This window comes from Aotus nancymaae, unplaced genomic scaffold, assembly GCF_030222135.1.
Source record: "Aotus nancymaae isolate 86718 unplaced genomic scaffold, 86718_ANA_hifiasm-v0.15.2.pri h1tg000010l, whole genome shotgun sequence".
Lineage (NCBI taxonomy): Eukaryota > Metazoa > Chordata > Mammalia > Primates > Aotidae > Aotus > Aotus nancymaae.
The window spans coordinates 39,504,058-39,528,481 of record NW_026988421.1 but is presented as its reverse complement, the minus strand read 5'-3'; the positions used below and the strand labels follow the sequence as shown (position 1 = coordinate 39,528,481).

General features: G+C 38.7%; 1 protein-coding gene across 1 annotated transcript in view; it reads left to right on the top strand.

Moving 5' to 3' along the window:
- Nucleotides 1-716: 716 nt before the first annotated feature.
- The window catches only part of RPP30 (ribonuclease P/MRP subunit p30), a 31,856-nt gene continuing 8,148 nt past the window's right edge, over nucleotides 717-24,424 (top strand). Inside the window, exons 1-6 of the mRNA XM_064374120.1 lie at nucleotides 717-805; nucleotides 4,661-4,716; nucleotides 5,336-5,392; nucleotides 5,804-5,878; nucleotides 8,803-8,874; nucleotides 16,015-16,104. Of these exons, the coding sequence (XP_064230190.1) occupies nucleotides 724-805; nucleotides 4,661-4,716; nucleotides 5,336-5,392; nucleotides 5,804-5,878; nucleotides 8,803-8,874; nucleotides 16,015-16,104 (432 nt within the window). The 5' untranslated portion in view covers nucleotides 717-723. The remainder of the gene's footprint in view (nucleotides 806-4,660; nucleotides 4,717-5,335; nucleotides 5,393-5,803; nucleotides 5,879-8,802; nucleotides 8,875-16,014; nucleotides 16,105-24,424) is intronic.

The following is a 24,424-nucleotide window of genomic DNA, read 5'->3' as shown; positions in this document are numbered from 1 at the left end:
TGTGGGATATGCGTCACCTTGTACATTTCTCAGCTGGAAAAGTGTAAAACATCTCAATTTTGAACCTCCCTTTTCAAACGAGTCTTTGGCTGAATCAGTGGTGGCTCTAAGCGCTCGTCCTAGAGCGAGTCCTGCCATCTTGTGGTTGAAGATGCTGACTGTAACAGAATAGCAGGCTTTGACATCAACAGTTCTAATTGGGTAAAAAGACCCTCGTCTTGGGGTAGTTCTCTTTTGAAGTCCTAGAGTCAGTCACACACAAACGCCCTCTTCCCGTTAAATCCATTTTAAACAACTGAATGGACTTTAGGGAAAGGAAAGGTAAATGTATTCTTTAGGACTCTTTAAATAGCATTTTCGCCCTTTAGTAGAAATCTGATTCATGAGCAGATGCTAAATACCGTGTGCGTGCATTTTGATTGAATGAATGCATTTCTACACTATTTTATAGGAGTGTTGAATAGTGGGGAATTGGAACCCCTCCAGGGGGAACCAAACATTGTCATTTAGAAGACGATAAAGAGGGATTGAAATATAGCTGTTGATTTCAACACACAGATTCTGGTGGTATTTGAAGGCAAAGCAGGTAAATTTCTCCGAATCCCTAAATAGTCAGCTGCTGGTAGAGACGGACTGCGCAGGTTAACTACAGCTCCCAGCACGCCTGAAGGGCGGGCCCAGCGGCTGCGCAGACTGGCGCGCAGGCGGTCATGGGACTTCAGCATGGCGGTGTTTGCAGATTTGGACCTGCGAGCGGGTTCTGACATGAAGGCTCTGCGCGGACTTGTGGAGACAGCCGCTCACCGTGAGTTGCCCTGGCTTCGCGGGCAGCAGCGCCTGCAAAGTCTCATGCCACCTAGACCATCGGGCCACGCTCGGGAGGAACTGTTTCCTGATGGGTCTCGGTCAGGTCTCCTGGAGTCTCTGGGATGTCCCTGGAGGCTGATGACAGCCGAGGTGTTGGTCTGATACCTAGCGCAGGAAACTCGAAGGTTCTAGAGGTTATCTGGTTCAGCTCCTTTCATGCAGTGAAGGAACTGAGGCCCAGCGAGGGCGAGAGATTTGCGTAGGGGCCTACAGCTGATAGATGACAGAAGCCGGAGCTGGACTCCACGTGTACAATCTTCTAAGCTTCTAAGTTACCATCAGCCCTTCCAGACTCTCACGACAGTATCTAAACAAATGCTGGAATTTGGGGCCCGGACAGGAAGCGCCTTGGAAGCCCCGAGGGGGAAGATGTGGAAGTGTTGGAACAATATTATCTAAACAGAGAGAGGGTAGTGGGGGCAGAGGACATCCACCGCGGAGTGGGGGTGGAGGAGGAGGACAGCATGGCCCAAATCTAAGGGAAGCGAAAGCCTTGAGAGGCGAGAACCTGTTTTCACTATGGAGTTAGTCATGGTTCTTATTCCTTAGACTGTAAGGTGTGGGGCTAGAGAGATTAAAAAGAATCAAGAGGTTTGTGCAGTAACATGTCCTCAGAGACAGTTCTCAGCTCATTGTGAGGTCTGGTTACTGATACTTTTCAGAGATGGTGCTAGAAATGACAACCACTTCTTGGCAAAATGAATCACACCATTTTTTCTTGTCATGTTTATGAAATATCCGTAGCGAAATGACTTTCCCTTTCTACTGCTGCCACTAAATGAACATTATCTCTGGGGTACTTTGCTCATCAGTAGGAAGAGGAAAGTAGACATGATGATATGTGCCATTTAGCGTTAATGTTCTTTGATCCCGTAAAATAAATTTTCCTGTGTGTAGCTAGTTGCAATTATAACCTCCTCAATGAGGCTTTTCCTGATGCCATCCCATTTTTTAATAAATCATGAGCTTCTGAAGGTAATTGCCATGTCTTATCCTTTTATTTACTGTGCATAACACATTTACTCTGCAGGCACTAGTGCATGCCAGTTACTCAGTTAATGCTTGTGGAATAAACTGAACACCTTAGAAAAATCGATACAGAAAAGAAAAGTTATACTGATTTCTTTAGATAATTTCCCCCAGTTTAAAATACACTTGAAATAGGTGTGGTAATATATGTACATTGTTAGTGGTTTTTTATTTAGAAATTAAATGAAATTCATGGCATATGACAGTCACCTCAACTTACAAGTCAAAGACAAAGGACTGCTATTTGATGAGTCTGGAAATAAATAGTAGACATTTTCAAAGAAAAGGGAAGACAGAGCCCTGGTTCTTAGTTTCTGATGTGATATAAGAAACCAGTGATAAGCTTCAGAAATATACTGTGTAAATTAAAATACACTAATGCTTGACTGGGGAAGTACTCCTAAACTGCCAGATGAGGAGTAGTCTAGGAAAAAGTTTTATAGAGAAACAGAATCTAGTTGACATTTCTGTAAAATGGTAGGGATATTGTTTAGTAGCCAAAAAGATACCCCAAATGGGGTATAGTAAGGAAGTTGAGAGCAGATTTGAGAGTGTGGTAAAGAAGAATGGGAAGGAGGTGTGGCTGGTTGATTTGACTAACTGGGTGCAAGGTGAAGTCCAAAATACAGGCATACTTCTGATTTTTTTGTTTTTAAGGGTAACTTACGCCAGGGAGCCTTTTGTGACTCCTACAGCAGGTTTCATTGTGCTATATTCTTCCGTAGAATCTTTACTTATAAAAAACATGTATTTATATGTAATGACTTGCTAAATTGACTATTTACCTTAGTTCTTCAACATGTGGACCAGGATTGTATTGTTTATCCTGTATACGCAACACCAGTTTAGGGCTTGTCAAGTAATGGATGCTCAGTAAATATTTGAGGGAGGTAGGGAAGAAGGAAGTTGGACAAACTGTTGTAAGTTTGGCATTAATATGTATTTTAATATTACTGTCCTTTCATCCCCATTGGTATTTTTAAAAACTTATAAGATGGTAGTCATGATTTAGATTTTTTTTGGTAGCCCAAATGTCCAGAACAGTACTAACTGATGAGGATTGTAGGGTTGTTGGCCCCACAGGGTCGTGGGGTGTCCCTTATACTGTGCTGAGGTACAGGATCCAAGAAGTAAAGAGACAGGACACTGAAGAACTGGAGAAGAGCAGCTGGACTCGGGGGGTCACGCCACCTATGAGCAGAGATAGGCGAGGCCCCAAATGCCCAGAAGTGTCTGTATTTATTAGGCACAAGCAGGGGTAAGGGTCGTAAGTGAGGTCATCATCTATAGGCTTAGTGATAGGGTAAAATAATCATGTGAGTTACAAGTGAGGGGGCCACCCCATTATGTCACTTGGGCAGAGAGGTGAGCCTTGCCCAGTAGGGACCCATGCTGTGTGCAGTAGTAGAGGGTCGTGTACAGAAAAGGGGTCCACCTCCATTAGGTCACCGAGGCAAGGAGGTGGGCTGTGTGCAACAGGTGTCCTGTGCAACACTTCTTATCTGGGGGCTAGAGACTTCAAAGGGTTTCTAATAGAAGGATACTGTAAGCCAATGCAGTGGGAGCTGACAGACTTGTGCTCTTCTCTTAAGATATTTATGGAAGGATGGTTTAAGCTAGCACAGAAGTGAGAAAAGAATGACAGGGTGTACAGGTGCTGTTACTGGTCACACCAGAGGGGTGCTTCTCCCTCAGTTATTTTCGGGATCTCAGGCCTGAGGCCTACTTTCCACAGAAACTGGATGCAAGGTACTACAACTCCTTTATCAGGAGGAGAGACTCTTGCTCCAAGTCTGCCATACCGTGTATGCCCTTTCAGGCAGGGACAGCACTGCCTGGGTCTTTGGTTCTTGTCCTGGTCTGGCTGTTTTCCCATGTACTGCTTCTGTTCTGTGACTGCTCTAGGCATTCCTCCTACTACAAACTACTATATGGTTATATAGAAGGATTATATAAATCAGCACCAAATGTGTCAGTACGGCTCCAACTACATCTGTTATATGATTATATAGAAAGATTATATGAAACTAAGTATGATTATATATGTAAGCTAGATATAGTAAGCAGTGAGGCACTTATACTTCAGGCACTAATTGTGCCTGAGGTCTGCACAGTTCTCCTTCCTTGGTGCCATAGGGAGTGTTACCCACAAGGATAATAAAGTAAGCCTTTGACCTCAAAGAGTTCCCAGTCTGTCGATGGTGTGCACTCAAAATGGGAAGTGGGCAGTGGTGTGAGGGAGTCATCACTCCATTTCTTCTTAGGAAAGGAGTCTCTGACAGAAGTAGAAGGGTAAAAAGCAAAAGAAATGAACAAGAATAAAAGTGACAGTGGTAAAGTAAGAACTTGATGGGATGAAAATGAATACAGGGACATGAAAGAGAATGATAGTTGAAAAGAAGCACAAAGTTAAGAGTCTTTGATATCATGTTAATAATAATTTGTAATGGTTAAACAAAGACCTATGTGCCAGACACTGTTCTCAAACACCTCATGTGTATTATTTCATTTAAATCTCATGACAAGTGTATGAAGTAAGTGTTGTTATTATCACCATTTGACAGTTGAAGAACCTGAAACTTTACGTTAAGTAACTTGTAAGTGGTAGTGCCTAGACTTTAAATCAGACAGGCCGGTGCTAGAGTTTACATTCATAACCATTCCTCAAATGGCCTCCTGCTCTTGACATCTAGAGTCAGGATGGACCTGTGTGTACAGGAAGGAGAGGTTATCTTTAACAAAAGTGTTCAATTTTTCTTTTCAGTTGGCTATTCAGTTGTTGCTGTGAACCATGTCGTTGACTTTAAGGAAAAGAAACAGGTAAAATAATATTTCTGAAGTTAAGTTCATAAATATTTGTAATCTGTTTATATTAGTAATTTGGGAGCTACAGATTAGAATATTTCTTAAATGCACTCCTTTATATACTATTACTTTCCTATTTTATATGTTAACAGTTGAGCTGATGCATATTTAAACAAACAATCAAGATATTTGTGAGGTACTATGACATAGTGTTCAGGATTCTTAAAGTTGTTTTGAAATTAAGTTACTTTCACTGTTTAAATTAAAGTGCATTGTTGGCTGGACTGTAATAAAAATATTTAGTCTTTTTAATTTTATTGTCATGGACTTATTAACTAGTTTCTCTCTTAAACATTACTAGTAAGTATGTATTTCTCTTTAGGCCAACAACTGTATCCTATAGATTATTTCAGTCTAAAAATTAGTTTTCATTCTTCCTATTCACTGATGTTTGTAGTTGCTTCTCTATTTAACTTTCTCTTTAAAAATAATTTTTAAGGCTTTTTGAAAACCAGAAATCACCTAGCTTTTTAAAAAAAAATACATTTTTTTTGAGATTCCCCTTGTAATTTTTGCATTATGCCTGTGCTATTGATGTATACAATCTATGGTGACTATTTATCGTTTGTTTCAGGAAATTGAAAAACCAGTAGCTGTTTCTGAACTCTTCACAACTTTGCCAATTGTACAGGTAGGTGTTTTGTTGTTTAAGAAGCATAATATCTACTTATTCAGTTAAAAGATACCTAATTATGTGTGCTATTCTCTAACTGGAGTTGTACCTTACTCTGCCTACCAGTCTTACATTTTCCTCAAGGCCCAGCTCTTCAGGAAACATTCTTTTACCTTTAATTCAGTACTACTTTGATGATCTTCTTTCCTGAAGTCCTACGACTTTTAAATTATCTTATTATGTAGTTTAAGATACATACATCTCTTTCTGTGGCTGTATTGTAAATTCCTAGAGAACAAGGACTGGGTTTTATTTATCTTCACTATCCCTCATAGCCAGTACCTTTTAATGAATACTTTCTATGGGTAAAAAGGAAAATCAGTCAGTTATCTTTTGTGCTTCTTTGACAGCATGTTTTTTTTTAAATAGGGAAAATCAAGACCAATTAAAATTTTAACTAGATTAACAATCATTGTCTCAGATCCATCTCACTGCAATGTTTTGGTAAGTTAATTATTTTTCCTCTCCTTTTAGCTTTGTAAGTTGTACTGATTAATGTTGAACAATGTTGCATTTTTTTCTTACCCCATTTTTACATTTTCCCTTACCCCCCAAACCATGACACCTGCCTACTCTCCTTGTCCTCAGAATTCACACAGTGTAACATGTATGTTCTACTTACTCATGACATATGTGTAATGATACCACAATTAAAGAATCCCTTGGCAACTATTATTTGTTAAACTCACATGCCCCAGATTTAAGGCAGGTGCTAGGGGTTATTGCCATGAATAATATGAGCTCAATCCTTGAACTTATAAAGCTTAAAGTTTAAATGGCAAGATAAGCACTGAACAAATAATAATTACAAATGGTGCTCTGGGAGTATGTAACCTGAGTAAGTTGATATTGAAGCTGGGAGACTGAAGAATCAGTAAATATTATATAGGTGACAAGCAGGGGGCAAGTGTTCCTAGATAGAACGAATAATGCATATTGAAGCCAAGGTATTTTCTGGGAAGTGAAACAAAACCAATAAGGCTACGTTTAGCGAGCCAGTTACAATGGGATGAAGTTAGAGACATAAGCCTGGGTGAGGATTCCAACAGCAGTTGGAAGCCCCTGAATGTTTTAACAAAGGGAGTAAAATTATGAGGTTTGAATTACAGAGTATGGATTAGAAGGAGTTAAGGAGAGGATTTAAGAGGCTCCAGGAGGGAGAATTGATGGGATTTATTGGTTAATTGGATGATCATTACTCCTTAGGTGGTCTGAGCAGCCAGGTGGGTAGATAATGGTATCATTTCCTGAGATGGGCCATACAAACAAGCAGGTTTGGGGGAATCATGATGAATTTCTATGAGAGTTTCAAAATAGCCCGTTAAAAAAGATGTGCATGGTGGTTCATGCCCGTAATCCCAACATTTTGGGAGGCCTAGGCAGGTAGTCACTTGAGGTCAGGAGTTCAAGACTGGCCTGATGAATGTGGTAATACCCCATCTCTACTAAAAATTCAAAAATTAGCAGGGTGTGGTGGTGGGTGCCTGTAATCTCAGCTACTCGGGAGTCTGAGGCAGAAGAATCGCTTGAGCTGGAGAGGCAGAGGTTGCAATGAGATCACGCCACTGCACTCCAGCCTGGGCAACAGAGCCAGACTTCATTTCAAACAAACAAACAAACAAACAAACAAACAGATGTGGCCTTCAGAAGAGTGATCCCAATTAAAGATGTTTCTTTGGAAGTAGTCACCTGCAGTGAATAATTGAAATCATGGAAATGGATGAGACTCCCTGACCAAAGTGCATTGTGGGAGGAAGAGGTTTAGTACAGAGTGCTAAGAAACTTAACTATGTAGTGGTGGGAAAGAGGATGAGCTAGGATTGGAGACTGAGGAGGGACTACCGTAGAAGTAGAAGGACAGCAAGTAAAGGGAAAACAGAAGAGGAGGAACAAAAGGTCAGCAGAGTTAGTACACCTGTGTAGTCAAGCAGAAAGGCCAAAAAAAAAGTCTATAAGATTTATTGATGGGACAGTCGTTGGCTGCCTTAGCAAAAACCATTTCCATGGATATGATAGGGTTGCGAGAAAATGCAGACTGTGCTGCTGACTTTGCTTGAGAAATTTGATTCCATAGGAGAATGGAAGGCAATGGGTGTTGGTAGATAAGAATCTGCTGTATAAAGAGATTTTGTTTCTTAAATGAGAGAAGTTTGGGTATGCCTGATATCAGGGGAGAGAGAAAGTGAGATTCCCTGAGAAGGTAAACTGTTTTATCTTTAGCTGAGATGGACATCTCCTTCATAAAATAGAAATAATTAAGGAAAGACCCCCTTTATAATAGTTACTATTGCTAAAGAAATTGTGAAAAGCTAATTTTTGGTGTCTTATACACCTGCAAGGCAGCATTCAGTTTCTTTAGGCCCAGGTAGACATAAATGGAGCTGACTTTTGATAGGTTGTAAAGACTTTGATTTATTCTTGGTATCATAAACATCCAGGTGATTCCTTTTTGTGTCCTTCACAAGTGGGAGTGGGCAGGTGAAGGAGAGCAAATCCCAGATCCTGGTTATTTCTGAGACCGGGAACCTGCCCTATCTCAGCACAGGTCTGTCTAGCAGGCCCTCTTACCTGCTCAAGCACAGCACCTACTGCTTCTCTTATACCCTCCTTTTCTTTTTACAAAATAAGAGATTGCAAAATTTTAGAGGATGCCAACAAGCAAAGAAGTAGTACCACACTTTATCCCATAATTCAGAGATTGTATGTTTGTGTATAAATATATATTTTTTCCAGTCTCTTCATATACAAACTCATACAATTTAGGTTTGAGATTTTTCTTCTTCTTCTTTTTCTTTTTTTTCAAACAGGGTCTCACTTTGTTCTCCAGGCTTAAGTGCAGTGGCATGAATGCGGCTCACTGCAGCCTTGACCTATGGGGTTCAAGTGACCCTTCTGCCTTGCTTCCCTCCCTCCCCCCAAGTATCTGGGATATAAGTGCTACCACCACACCCAGCTAATTTTTTAATTTTTTTGTAGAGATGAGGTCTCACAGTGTTTCCCAGGCTAGTCTCAAACTCCTGGGATCAAGCACTCCTCCCGTCTTGGCCTCCCAAAGTGCTGGATTTACAGGCATGAGCTATCGTACCTGGCCTAATTTGATTTTTACATCTCAAACACAATGTTTGGTACATGGTTAAAGTATAACAAATGTAGGAAGGAAGGAGGAGAATGATTGGTGAGATAGATGTTCGTATCTAAATTCTCATGTGCTTAGGTCTTTTCTGCCAACATCCAAAGCAAAGCCGAAATGTCAATAGCATATTAGAAGTGTTCCATGATTGAAATATAGGTGTGAGTCAGTCACTAGACAGAATTTCATGTGTATGGGTTTTTGTTATTATATGATAACATTCTTTTTGTATTCTTAGAGAGCAACTTCTTCAAGGGTCCGGCTCTATGATGTTGTTGCAGTTTTTCCAAAGACAGAAAAACTTTTTCATGTGAGTAACAGATAAGTAAAATAAAGTAGTGTTTATGTGTTATATAAGAAGTCTGATATTCTGACTTTGTAGATGACCTGTTTTGCCTCATCTGGAAACTTTTAGGATTTGTTATTTATAGTTGGAGTTTCTAGAACCCCATAAGGGTATATATAACAGGCATTTGGTTTTCTGTTTTGTTTTGTTCATCCTGCTAACATTTGATGGGATCAGTTTGAAAGAGCCTGTTAAGTTTTCTTCTGTTTCTTTATCTCTGCTTCTTTAATTCAAAACTTCTGTTAGGTAAGTGTTGGTCCATCTCTTTCTTACTCTAAAATCACTTCAGTTTCTGCCCTTCTCACCATTTGCTGCTCCTTGGGAGGGAAGAATGGGGCAAGGTTCTACTGTGGCATAAAAGTTTCCACCTCTGTTTCAGCTTCCTCCTTTGCATGCTCTGAGGTATAGCCCGTATGCAAGCATGATTGTCTCAGTCTTTCAGACATTTTTCAAAATCAGCCATTTGCTGGTATAATCCCTCTTCTTATCTTGACAGCCTTTATGAATTGAATTTCTTTTGTACTTTTAAAATTGCCATTTCATTGCCTTTGCAGAAAGGAAAGGAGCTTAACATGTATGCTTATTTTGTCAACTTGAAACAACACCCTGGGCATTTTAAGTGATTACAGTAAGAAAAAAATCAACTGTAATGCATTTTACTGTGTAAAATGAGTTATAGCTACTTTTAGAAAGTTCTGAAAGTTGCTTTTATTTAGGTTCACTAAAGTGTCCATCTGCCAAAAGTATAAAATGAGGTATAGCTACTTTTAGAAATTTCTGAAAGTTGCCTTTTTCTAGGTTCACTAAATTGTCCGCCTGCCAAAAGTGTAACCACCAAAGGTACTACTCTTTGATTTTTTTTATTGAGACTAGTCAAGTGCCCTATTAAAAGGGAAAGAGTAGAGCAAGGAATTCAATCTGTAACTGACTGTAAACAGTCAATTAAGATAACTGACTGTGAGTCAATTAAGATAAGTGACTACCTTCAGATCAGCCTGGTCTTTGAGGTTTTAATGTTACATCAGTTTTTTTTTTTTTTTTTTTAAGCAAAATTTGTTCTAAAATTACAGAAAGATGTTTTTCCTAGATGTATTCAGTAGATGGAGCTACTGACTAAGGATGCTAATGTCTGTGGTAAACATCAATAGTTTTCAAGGCATACTATCAATTCTTAATTATTTATATTAACGGAGAGAAACAGCATAAAATATTTATGGATGCCTACTCCTTTTTTCTTGGTTACTTCCTTTAAAAAATGCAATTATAGACCAGGTGCGATGGCTCATGCCTGTAATCCTAGCACTCTGGGAGGCTGAGGCGGGTGGATCATTTGAGATCAGGAGTTCAAGACCAGCCTGGCCAATATGGCAAAACCCCATCTCTACTAAAAATACAAAAATTAGCTGGGCATAGTGGCACTCACCTGTAATCTTAGCTACTTGGGAGACTAGGCACGAGAATTGCTTGAACCCAGGAGGCAGAGGTTGCAGTGAGCTGAGGTTGCACCACTGCATTCCAGCCTGGACAGCAGAGCAAGACTGTCTCAAAACAAAAAAGTTTTTTTTGATGCAATTATAGATTTTCTCAAGAATTTTGTTTTAGTTAAAGAGGTAAGTAGAAGCCAGTGATTTTTAGTCATAAAAGATACCTGTAGAACTTTTTTTTTTTTTTTTTTTTTTTTGAGACAGAGTTTCGCTCTTGTTACCCAGGCTGGAGTGCAATGGCGTGATCGCGGCTCACCGCAACCTCCGCCTCCTGGGTTCAGGCAATTCTCCTGCCTCAGCCTCCTGAGTAGCTGGGATTACAGGCACGCACCACCATGCCCAGCTAATTTTTTGTATTTTTAGTAGAGACGGGGTTTCACCATGTTGACCAGGATGGTCTCAATCTCTTGACCTCGTGATCCACCCACCTCGGCCTCCCAAAGTGCTGGGATTACAGGTGTGAGCCACCGCGCCCGGCTTAGGCACATTCAGCCCTCACCACTGGAGATTCTGGTCCAGTAGATTTGGGGTTGATTCTGGGTATCTCTGTTTTTTCATGTCCTGTAAGAAAGTATAATTCAGTGCTGAAATCACTAATGTTCAATATAAGGAAGACCATGGGCATTTCCAAATTTGTTAAACAACCAACAGCAACTTAGTTTACTTAATAAATAATAGCAACTCAGTTGTGATTTAGAATAAAAGTTGGTGATGTACCAAGTATTTTGTTGTACATTTGATTTCTGTATTAATTTTGAAGATCATACAACTTAACATTTCTAGGTCCCTTTTCTGATGATTAGAGAGGCAAAACAAGGAAGGTATACATTTGTAAAACCTTTCAGAAACATTTACATATTTATTTCCTTTAACTTTCACAACAATCCTGTAGGATTATTAGAACAGATATTTATTACTATACTCATTTTATAGTGGAGAAAACTGAGACTCAGGCTGAGTGATTTGCTCTAAATCTCCCAGCAAGTATGTTCTGAAGGTAGGACTTTGGGTTTTAGAATATATTGTAATTTTATATAGTAGTTTTATTTGTTTATCTTACTGTTTTTTTGTCAAACTCAGACTCTTCAAGTTTAAATTTACTGAACACATGCTTGATGATAGTGGATGGACCTGTCAAAAATATTTTGGAAGATAGAAGAAAGCACGAAGTATTGATTTTACACATATACTCACAAAGTTATATGAAAACACATTTTTTAAAATTGAAATATCTTCCTCTTCTCTATCCAAATATTACCTGTTCCTTAAGATTAAATCGAAATGAGAGTTCTCCTGTTTTCTATAGAAAATCAATTTTAAAAGACATTTTTCTTTTAAAGCTTTTACAAGTATATCATGGTTTGGAATCAGGTCAAATGCAAGCAGTTTGTGTCTTAAGTTACATTCTATAACTGATTTTATTTGTTTGTAAGTTGATTATCTAGAATTCTAACAGGTATCTTTATAGGCATGGTATTCTAAAACTAAGTTAGGTTTTCAATATGAGTCATCAAGCATATACACACACACGTTTACGTCAATAGTAGTGTAAAATCTAACCACCTTAAATAGCATCATTTCCATGGGACATAACATACTCTTAGATTTTCTACTCAGAGTATCTGGAAGATGTCTCATAGAAACTCTCTCCCCAGGATAGCAGAGGGTCGGGGGGATTGGGGAGGGATAATATTAGGAGAAATACCTAATGTAGATGACAGGGGCATGGATGCAGCAAACCACCATGGCATGTGTATACCTGTGTAACAATCCTGCGTGATCTGCACATGTACCCTAGAACTTAAAGTATAACCAAAATAAATAAATACATAAATAAATAAAAAGAAACTCTCTCCCCATAGCTACTTCAGGAGATAAGGCAGAGATTAAAGATTTGAAGGAATCCATTGGTTAGGGTGCCTTAGAATTGGGGACAGCTGTGGAATATGACAGAGAGAGTTGCACAGAAGCTTCAGGAGCTTCTGGAACAATTACAACCATTTAGGATTTAAAGCAGCTGAGCAGGTTGAGGAGAATTCAGGTTATTTAGTCCAGTGGTCTCTAAACTGCTTTGATTGTACATCCTATCAGTTAAGAAAATTTTTGACCCTGCTTCCCAATATATGTATGTTTCTTATGAATTACATGCATCTCTCATTATACCAATGTGCCTTATAAAAAATACATTCACACAAAACAGATCTTAAGATAGTGAATTAAAAAGTAAATGGAGACTGGATGCAGTGGCTCGTGCCTGTGATCCCAGCACTTCGGGAGGCTGAGGCAGGATGACCACTTGAGGCTAGGAGTTCAAGACCACCCTGGGCAATATAGTGAGACCCTGTCTCTATTTTTAAAAAATAAAAGTAAATGGAAATAAAAGTTTTATTTTTTTCCTGCTCCTGAAATTCATGCCTTTCCTTTGCAGAACACTGTTGTAGAGTATCTTGAGGAAGGGAGTATCTTGGTGTTTCTTGGAGTATGGTCTGGCTCCACTGGCTTCAGAATTACCTGGAATATTTATTAAAATGCAGATCATTAGGCCATACTTAATGCATCCATGGAGGTAGGGCCTGGTTGTCTTCATTTTTGATACATTCTTTAGGGCAGTTTTATACACACTAAAGTTGAGAGCCACTGTTTATGGATATTTCTCTTTTTCCTTGGTAAGCCTGATTGTCCCTTGCCCAGTTTATCAACCTGATACCTTTGAAAGGGATTCAGGGAAGAATATGAATCCCTACAGTCCTTTTACTTTTGTGCCATAAAGGCAAAGATGTGTACATATCTGTGCATTTTTATGGGAATACATTTTCTTTAAATTGTCATAGGAGTCTCTGGACAAAAAAAAAATTGGTTATGGATAACTGATGTGAATTCATCTGTAGCCTACTAGTTTTCAGAGAAAACCATTATAATATTCTTAACCTCAAGGCTCTATTGGGCATTATTTAATCTTTTAAAATTATATAGAAAGTGTTTCACTGGAGTGTGAACATTAACTCTTATTTTGTGATTATCTAAATGTATCGATTGAACATTTTGGTTGATAGAAAACTAAATAAAATAATTCAGTTTGGGGCATTCTAAGGTTGAAGTGTCAGAGGGAGCCATGGGGACCTGTCATTTGTAACTAAAGTTTATTATAATATATGTATTTGCATGTACTTAAACTAACATACAGCCATTGTTTAATTGGCCACTCATTTAGTAACCTAATTTAGCTTTATTCTGGGGAGAAAGTTTAACAGGCTTTTAAAGAATTAATCAGGTTTTTTAACTGAAGAAATAATTTACATTCATGATGATAAATTTGAACAGCACAAAGATATTGAAAAGTACACCTTACTTCCACCTAAAACTCCCTCTCCCTTTTTTCCAGAGGCAACCACTAGTAATAGTTCTTGTGTATCTTTTTAGAAATATTATTTACCTCATCTTTCTTTACTTTGTTCTCCCTTTTCTCCCTCCCTCTTTCCTTCCTACCTAACACCATGCTTCTTTCACCTTACAGTTTCTTAGAGGTTGTTCCATAATATCCATTAGAGATGTACATCACTCCCTTTAATGAGTTGGCATATTCCATTATATAAAGGGATCATAATTTATTTAAGTAAAATTGAGGAATGTTTAATTGTGTCTAGTCTTTCATGACTGGTATTGCAATGACGGTCCTTGTACTAATATCCCCTTAGGGTATATAGCTATATATTTCTAGAGTCTCTACACTTATAGAAACTTCTCTATAGGAGACTTCACTTACATGTACTACATACCTATAAGTAGAATTGCTGGTGTGTGCATTTAAATTTTGGTAGCCATTGCTAAAATGCTTTTCAAGACCTTATACTATTTAAAGACCTTGCGAGTGCCTGTTTATTCATTCTCATGTCAGCAAGGTGGTACCAGACTTTTTAATCTTTGCCAGTATGATAGTTAAAAAATGGTGAACAGAGCTGAATTTGTTTTAGCTATCATTCAGAGCTTTCCTTCATCCATTCTTACTAAATTTTCAATGACTCTTTTATGAGTTGGACAGCTGTGGCAGTTGGGATGGGGCCGATTCTTTATGAGCCAAGTATTTCTGCCAAAGCAACATTGCTTCCCAGGCTTACTAAGTTACTTTGACTGTCTTAAAGCCAGCCAACCTCTGATCTGTTCTTGCATCCTAAAGTTCTGGGGTTGGAGTAGCAGTAACTGAAGGGGGGATTCTGAAGAAGAAGGGGAAGATATATTCCTGTCATTGCTGAAGGTTGGCACCAATCCCACGGGTCATTATTACTCCCTCTTCTCCACTCTTCCTTACTCTACCCTTTCCCCTGGTACATGCTACTGATGTTGTTTGTCAGCATAGCCATCTTGGAAGTTTGAATTTGTCTGCCAAGCTTGTACACACTATCATTGTCAGTAAGCTTTATTTTTAATGTAATACATAACAGCCAAATATTTTTACCACTATAAATCAGATAAGGCAAAATCAGAACCAGGCATGTTTCTTCTAGCAGTGTCTTCTGACTTGCAGTCTACACTAGTAACCTTTTCTCAGCTATATTTTTCTTCCCTGATTTTCCATTTATCCTAATTTTCTTATCTGTTTATTTTATCTTGTATATGGTTTTTATAAGTAGTTTCAAATACCTTTTAGAAGAAAATGCAGAGTATTAATCAACAAGTAATAGCAAAAATTAAAACGAGGAAAGGGAATTTAAAAGTTGAAAAATGCATTCATTTATCACTTGATTTGTAATACCTCTCCTTTATTTATGTAGATTCCTTCTATTAGTATTTGAACAAATGTCATGAGGTGCTGTGTTCATGTTTCTTTAGCTACTCAGTAGACTAATAGGAGCCACAGCCCTGGGACAATTCTTGGCACAGAGTTGCTCAATAAATAGTTTGTGGAATAAATGGACCATGCATACATTCCATTTGGCTTATTTTTTCCTTGGGTTTTAGAATAGTCAGTTTCTACTTTCTGAAATGATCTGAAGTAACCTTACAGTAACTGAGCCTCACTCAGCAACCCATCCTTATGTAGAAGACCATATGAGTTAGAGAGTCTCCAGGCCCTATCTTTTGAGAAAGTCTATGGACATATTCCGCTTTTGCTGGTTTACAGTTAAACCATTTAAACCAAACCTAAAAGAGTAGCTAAACAGTTGACTTTGTAAAAGATCAGTTGTATTTCAACATACAACCATCAAAACACCTATGGAGTGAACCATGCTTATATTTCTTTTTTTTTTTGAGACGGAGTTTCGCTCTTGTTACCCAAGCTGGAGTGCAATGGTGTGATCTCGGCTCATCGCAACCTCCGCCTCCTGGGTTCAGGCAATTCTCCTTCCTCAGCCTCCTGAGTAGCTGGGATTACAGGCACGCACCACCATGCCCAGCTAATTTTTTGTATTAGTAGAGACGGGGTTTCACCATGTTGACCAGGATGGCCTCAATCTCTTGACCTCGTGATCCACCCGCCTCGGCCTCCCAAAGTGCTGGGATTGCAGACGTGAGCCACCGCGCCCGGCCGCTTATATTTCTTTATATCGAATTTGACCCTATCTCCCATTCTTACTTGTGGCAATTTTCCTTTTGGCCTTATCTATTTTTTTCTTCTTTACAGATTGCTTGCACACATTTAGATGTGGATTTAGTCTGCATAACTGTAACAGAGAAACTACCATTTTACTTCAAAAGACCTCCTATTAATGTGGTAAGTGTTATACTTTCCATTCTGTATTTGAATCTTAGAAACTTACATTAGCAAATTGGAAAAGGAGCAGAAGAAACTAGTGTTCTTAGAAGGAAAAACTAAGGCTAGAGAATAGGAGGTAATTTTAGAAAAGAGAATTTTAGTTTTGAAAGCTGAACAAAGGGAGAAAGAAAGCTTAAAATTAAAAATATCCAGTTAATTATTAAGATGTTTTTAAAAGGCCATAGAAAACAAAATTTATGAAGGCATTTCTTAAGAGGCTAGCTACTAATCATGGGTACATATAACCTAAACATCAACTGTTAAGGGAACAGAGCAGTCAAAAAAGAAGGGGAAGGGAAAAGATAAAAGGTGGAGGATCCTTGAGGCATCAGCAACCTAAAGGGAGTCAAGAAGGAACAGGTCATGGCATCCCATAGACATGGTCTATGCAGAATTAAAATCTGTGCTGAAGCATGCTTATTCACAAAGAGTCCAGAATTACTTTATATTAACTTAATAGGATGGCCATGTATTCAGAAAACTTTTTTGTTTCTCCCTCTGCTAGAGATTTTTCCTCATCTTCTACATAATTTTTTCTTGTTTTCCCATATCCTTCATCTTCCATCTGTCATGCCTTCTTCTAAGTCTTAATTTCCTTCCATTCCCATCATAAGGTAATATTATTTCACACCAGTAACTATTTTAGTAGCATAGGGTCAGCACAGCTCTTAACTATTTGCTTTGCCAATCAGATCCTAGGAAGAGTTGAGATGCTACTTTAGAATAGTGGCTTCCAAAAGCCTACTTAGTCTCCTATTCTCAAAAACTGCTATCCAAGGAGAAAAAAGAGTTTAGCAAATACAGCCCAAATTACATATCCAATCCTATCAGAATCAGAAGATTAATTTTTTTAAGAAGTTTTTCAAGGTGGATAATTCCCCTACTCGTTTGCCTCTGTAGTATTATAACTTTCAATTCTAATTCTCTTTGCTGCTAAGGAATTGGCTTGAGATTTAGGGGGAGACAATAGGTGAGAAAATGGAAAATTGGTATGTGAAAATTCAATGTGGCAAAAAAATTATCAGAGATAGGGTCTCACTCTGTTGCCCAAGCTAGAGTGCAGTGGCATGACCATAGCTCTTTGCAGCCTCAACCTCCTGGGGTCAAGTGATCCTCCTACCTCAGCCTCCTGAGTAATTGGGACTACAGGTGGGCTACCACACCCAGCTAATTTTTTTATGTTTTGTAGAGATGGGATCTCACCATGTTTCCCAGGCTGGTCTCAAACTCCTGGGCCCAAGCGGTCCTTTCACCTCAGCCTCCCAAAGTGCTGAGCTTAGAGGCATGAGCCACCATGCCTGGCCCACCCAATGTGGAAAATTTAAGTTAACCTATATTCTACCCCTAAAAATGTGCTCAAACTAAAAATATATAATAATATATTTCAAGGAAAAAATATAAAAGCTCTTGTCAGGTAAATATTGACAGTACTTATGAACATAACAATATTGGCTAAGCTCAAATCATTGGTTCCTTGTGTTGTTGCTAGTACTTACAAATAAATGAGGAAACAATGAAAAAACCTTGAATCACCACATTTTCAAGTTGGAAATCTGTGTTGTGCATCAGCTCATTTGTCAAATGTGGGGAAATAAAAAACTGCAAGAAGTCATTCAGCTCTTTAGTCACACAGGGTTAAAAAGTTCTGATTGATTGCCTGTCAAGATCTCTGATGTGTCCCAAGTACCTATGATAAAAGCCACAAATTAATACAGTGCTCAAGTTTATGACAGTCTTTTTGGCCTCACATTGTTTCTCTCCAGAGGTAGCAATCTCTGCTTTAGAAGTTTGCCTAAGTTTTTTACCAGCCTCAAACTGCCAATTCAGTTTTTATGGAAGTAGCACCCCCAGAGTTGGGCACTATAGCCACTCAGCAAATTGCTAGTTAACTTAGAACTTTTTCACCTTTTTCTTCACCTCAATGAACTAGGAAGGTCATTTTCTAGACAGCTTTGCCCGAATAAGCCCTCCTACGATACTGTGACCTTGGTTGGGAGGAGCTAGTAGCATGTGATGCTAAGGCCAGTCCAAGGAATGGACAGCAGTGCATAGCACATAATTCCTCATGTCTCACGACAATGCTAAGATTCCCAGTGGCTGCTTTGGTGAGAGCTTTTAATTTGGGTTCTAATGAACTTGTATTATTGTTTAAACCAGAGTGTGAGCTTCTAGAGAACAGCAGCTGTGTCATGGTCCTTTTTTAAGTACTCCACTATCTTGCCTATAATGAGTCCTTCTTTGTTGATTGAATAAGTACATGTTGAGCTTAGCATATCAGGGTACAACATAGGGGAGCTGGCCAAATTCAGCTTGTTGATAGTCGCCAGCAGGATGTCTGCATTCAGCAGGAAGTATATGCAGTCAGGGAAGTGGGGCAGTGGTGCAACATGAGGGCAGTGGTGCAACATGAGAACAGTGGCATTCAAGATAGTGACACCAGGGCATCCTACCCCCTGATTCCATTGGGAAGTTTAGGAAAGCTACTTTTGTTTGATGAGCATTTTTGGCTTGATTCCCACATTTTTCAATTTAAGAATTCTGAAAAGTAAAAAATTTGTCAAGTGAGAGGGATATGCAGTTTAACACAGTGTCTGCTTTAAAAAAAAAATCTGGTGTGAACATTTTACATATGTTGTTTAATAAAAACTAGATGATGGAATGGAAAGAAAGGCTGTACAAGATTATTTTTAGTCTTCATCTGTTAGAGAAGTAGGCTGCAGTGTGAATTGGTCAGGAAGCAGAAGAGTCCCTGTTAATATATTCACCTATGTTTTATTAAAGAGAGAAAAGTTGGAAACATACAGGTGGCCAGCTTGTTGTTCAGAGTAAATAATAGTTATGGTATAGGTATGTATGTATTATTTGTCACATAATATCCAATCTGGCTGTGGAGCTGTTTGTCTACATAAAGTATGGAAATGTGTACATTGTGAGAGCACAGAACATGTAGTTAAGTAGGTGTGGGTAATAGCTCAGTCTTAAGTTTTGGTCCTTGCATGTTCCCTTGGCTTTGAGGATAAACTTGTCTTTGGCCTTGAGAAGTTTATAGATTGCCTTTAAAATGATTACTTTATAAGGATTACTTTTTTTTTCTTTTGAGACAGAGTCTCACTCTGTCACCCAGGCTGGAGTGCAGTGGTGCCATCTCAGCTTTCTGCAACCTCCACCTCCTGGGTTCAAGCGATTCTCCTGTCTCAGCCTCCCAAGTAACTGGGATTACAGACATCCGCCACCATGCCCGGCTAATTTTTTTGTATTTTTAGTAGAGACGGGGTTTCACCATGTTGGCCAGGGTGGTTTTGAACTGACCTCAAGTGATCCACCTGCCTCAGCCAGGATTACTTTAAATTAAGCACAGATCTTAATTTTGTTAGGATTTGGGCCCTTTTCTTTGGTTGTGGTGAAAAGCAGTATTAAGAGAGGTAAGTCATTCGTCTTTTACCGATAGGCCAGACGCCATATGAGTCGTCAGCTTGGAAGGTTAGGATTACAAAGGTGCTCTAGAGCATACCAAACACTCCGTTTGTGTACTTTGTAGCTCTCTTCCCTTTTGTCATCTTCACTGCATGCTTAGGGCTCCATAATTTCAATTACACAATTTCCTGTAAAATCTCCCACAGACCTTTTCTGGAATCTAAGAACTTGTCATCACAACTCTATCATATGATAGATGTATTTCTAAAAAATTAGATTCCACTCCTCTTCTTGGATAATCAAATGACTTCAGATTATTTAGCATTTTATAACATAAGCAGTTTGATACCTGCTGTGGCCCAGCAGCTTTGGGATGGGGTAGATGTTAATTATCTCCATATGCAGGTAATACAATTGAATCTCAGGTAGTTCATGGTTCTCGCAGTTAAATGACTCTCTCAAGGGATTGACTAGGGATTTGTATTCAAGCTTTGATTCCAAATCTACTGTCATTTCCTACTGGGAAATGCTATTTAAAGTTGCTTTACAGCAGAACTCTTTGTTAAGCACAGAGTAATTTCATATTTTAAGACATGAGGTTTATGAATTCAGGTTGTGAGAAGAAGGATGTTCTTAAAGCAGCATGTATCTTTACCTTCCCTTTGATTTTTTTTTCAGTGTTATTTCCATTTCAATGTTATTGCCATTTAACAATAACTTCAAGCTTATTGAGTTATTTTAGGGGATCATGTATGTTTTATACTCTCTCCGATGTTTTTTCCTCAGTCCTTCCTTTAACCCTAATCCATAATCCATTTCTGTTTTCATGGTCTGATTACTCTTCACTGAGAGATGTTTATTAAGTAATGTCTAAAGCAGTGAGTTAGTTCTAGGAATCATGCTGTAAATACTTGATTTTGATGTGGGTATTCTGTAAACTTTAAGTTTTATCACACGTGAATGTAATGTGTTAAGTACTGTGTCCATTCAGTGCTTGCATCAGTGTCAGCAAACTGTGCCAGTATTAAAAATTTCTGTGACAGAAAAAGAAAAACCGCAGAAACCAAGTGAAAAGATGACAAACTGATGGAAATATTTTCACTCATGTCATAGACAAGGTGTTTATCCCCTTAACACATAAAGAGTAAAAAGTGCCTAGAGCCGGGCACGGTGGCTCACCCCTGTAATCCCAGCACTTTGGGAGGCCGAGGCGGGTGGATCACGAGGTCAAGAGATCGAGACCATCCTGGTCAACATGCTGAAACCCCGTCTCTACTAAAAATACAAAAAAAAAAGTAGCTGGGCATAGTGAGTGGCGTGTGCCTGTAATCGCAGCTACTCAGGAGGCTGAGACAGGAGAACTGCCTGAACCCAGGAGGCGGAGGTTGCAGTGAGCCGAAATTGCACCATTGCACTCCAGCCTGGGTAACAAGAGCGAAACTCCGTCTTAAAAAAAAAAAAAAAGTGCCTAGAAATTGATAAGTTAAAAAAAAAAGATGAACAATACAAAAAATGGATTAAGAATATGAAAAAGTTGGCTGGGCACGGTGGCTCACGCCTGTAATCCGAGCACTTTGGGAGGCCGAGGTGGGTGGATCACCTGAGGTCAGGAGTTCAAGAATATGAAAAAATCATTTCACAAGAAAGGAAATACAAACAGGCCTTAAACATATGAAAAGATTATTAAATTTATCATAATAAGTGGTTCCACGTTAAAATCACCTATGTGATTAGAAATACACTCAGTTATAAGGCTGCAGGAAAGCAGACATTCTCATACTTTGCTGGTAACAGTGTAAATTGGAACAATCCCTTTGTGGAGGGTGGGTAATTTGGCCACAACTATTCAAATTATAAATACATGTACTGATTTAAAAAACAGTTTTTTTTTTTTTTTTTTTTTTTGAGACGGAGTTTCGCTCTTGATACCCAGGCTGGAGCGCAATGGCGCGATCTCGGCTCACCGCAATCTCCGCCTCCCGGGTTCAGGCAATTCTCCTGCCTCAGCCTCCTGAGTAGCTGGGATTACAGGCACGCGCCACCGTGCCCAGCTAATTTTTTGTATTAGTAGAGACGGGGTTTCACCATGTTGACCAGGATGGTCTCGATCTCTTGACCTCGTGATCCACCCGCCTCGGCCTCCCAAAGTGCTGGGATTACAGGCTTGAGCCACCGCGCCCGGCCAAAAAACAGTTTTAAACTGTATGATCTTACATTTCTGAAGCCCTGAAGTCTGCAATCAAGGTGTCAGCAGTCTTGTTCCCTCTGAACTCTGTAGGGCTACCTTCCTTGCCTTTTGTTAGCTTTTGGTGATTTTCTGGCAATCTTTGTAATCCTGGGCTTGCAGCTACATAACTCCAGTCTCTGCTTTTGTCTTCGTTATTCCTGTTTGTCTCTGTGTCATCACATGGCCATCGTCTTATAAGGACACCAGTCATATTGGATTAGGAGCCTACCCTATTCCAATCTTACTTCATCTTAACTAATTACATTTACAGTGACCCTATTTCCAAATACAAGATTACATTCTGAGGTACTGAGATTTAGGGCTTCAGCGTATCTTTTGTGGATGAGGACACAATTCAACCCATTGTGCCTAGCAATCCCAATTTAGTGTTACTCTACAGATACACTGAAACAATCCAAAGTCTATCAGTAGAGATTTGGTTAAATATATGCTATACCTCTACAATATAACACTGTGCAACTATAAAACAGAAGAAGTTATGAGGTGACATGGAAAAGCTTTCATGTCAGGACAAGAATGTAGCAGACTACCTTTTGGATAAGAAAGAAAAATAATATCTATTCATATTTGCTTGTAGTTGTATGAAGAAACTCTGAAAGAAGACACAAGAAATTAATAAAAGTGATTATTTTAGGAAGGGATAGGGTAGACAGGATCAGAGATGCAAATAGTATTTTTAATTGTTTTCTTAGATTCTTTCTTATGCTTTGTGAGTCATGTGGTCAAATTACCTATCTTGAACACTGAAAGGGTGTCATTCATTTGAACTGAATAAAGAACTAATTTTTATGACAGTAACAGAGAATCAGTACATTGTCCCAGTAATCAGCTCCTTATTTTCTTCTCTTCTTTTCTCTAAGGCTTTGCTTAATACTTGGAATTTTATTGCCAATGTCTCGTGATTCAAGTATCACACACCTGTCCTTAGTAGCATCTTTATGACTGTTATTTCTCATTAGTAAAGAAATCTGATCATCCACCCATGCCAGAACCTTTGGTCAGATATGGGAACAAAAGCTAATCAGGCACTGTTAGGAGGAGGCTGTTATAAACAATCATTTGATGAGCTTAAAGCAATTTGCATTAAAATGATCTTAGAGCAAGATCCCAGGTAATGAGTCTGTATTTTATCCATCTAAAAATTTAAAATAAGGTGCTGTGAAAGAAATATTCACAACCTTCAATAGCACATTATTTTTCATTTTTCAAGAGTTCTTCCAGCAGTTTTAAAGTGAACTTGATTAATATACCAAGATGAAAATCAGAACCTTTTTCTTAAAAAATTATTATGCTGATAATATCGTTTTTTTGTCCCCTCCCCCTGCAAAAGTCGTTTTTATTTTGATTTGGTCCCCACAAGGGTCTAGAAAGTTAGATTCAGTCAATTAGGAAAATTTTGAGATCTAATCATCCAACTCTGTACATCATTCACTTCTTTCATTCATTTCCCCTCTTCTTCATCCTATTGCCTTGTGTTATAGTTCCACAACTAGAAGGATAACGAAAAGAAATACAGGTCAGCCTCTTCAGCTAATTAGTAGTTTTGGTAGAAGATATAGCCAAGGAGATAGCTGATATTAGGGGTAAAGGGATGTTTTTGTTTATCTGTGGCTTTTGGTTCTTCAGCTAATTAGTAGTTTTGGTAGAAGATATAGCCAAAGAGATAGCTGATATTAGGGGTAAAGGGATGTTTTTGTTTATCTGTGGCTTTTGGTTCTTCAGCTAATTAGTAGTTTTGGTAGAAGATATAGCCAAAGAGATAGCTGATATTAGGGGTAAAGGGATGTTTTTGTTTATCTGTGGCTTTTGGTTAGCCAGGTACATCGAGGTTCATTTTGTGATGGGTAATCCATAATGAACAACATTATCACAAGACATCTTCTCCATAAGCTACTATTTATTCACTCAAAATATAAATATATTACACACGTTTTATGTAAAAGGCAGTCTAACTCTCAAGAAGTATACAAGCTTGGCAGAGAGAATGAGATACAGGTTCAACTATGACAGAAAGATTATCTTAACAAATGTCATTCCCAGAAATAATCAACACAGGTAAAAGAATTAGAGATGGGGAAAAGTCAAAAAATGAGAGAGGGTAAGGTTGCAGTGTGGAAAATAGGATTTAAATTCTAACTAAACTAGCATCAGAAATACAGGAAAATCTAAAGTAAAATCTGGGAGCCTTAAAGCCAGAGGAAGAGTTAAGGACATCTGTGTTCAGGAAGGAAAAGAAGAAGGGGCCTTCAAGGTACAACCGAATTAAATCAAGGTGGACTGCCAGTTCTAGAAAAAGACAAGTTTCTACATTTGCTGTAAATGCTCGGAGTAAATCCAGTAGTCACATCTGGGCCAGTCTCAATTCATACTCTGGGTAATCGAAACTAATTTGCCAAGAAGAGACTTGGACCATACTGCCTAGAGCATGCCTACCATTCTTTCTTTATTCATTCTAAAGAATACTGCCACCCAAGTGACTTTTGCAATTGAGTCTGATTATCATCTCTATGCTGAAAATCCTTCAGATGTTTCTCCATTAGGAATGATCCTTGTCACCAGCTCTAAAGGCCTGCACAGTTGGCCCTTCCCATCTTCTTTAGCTTGTCTTCCTCATTA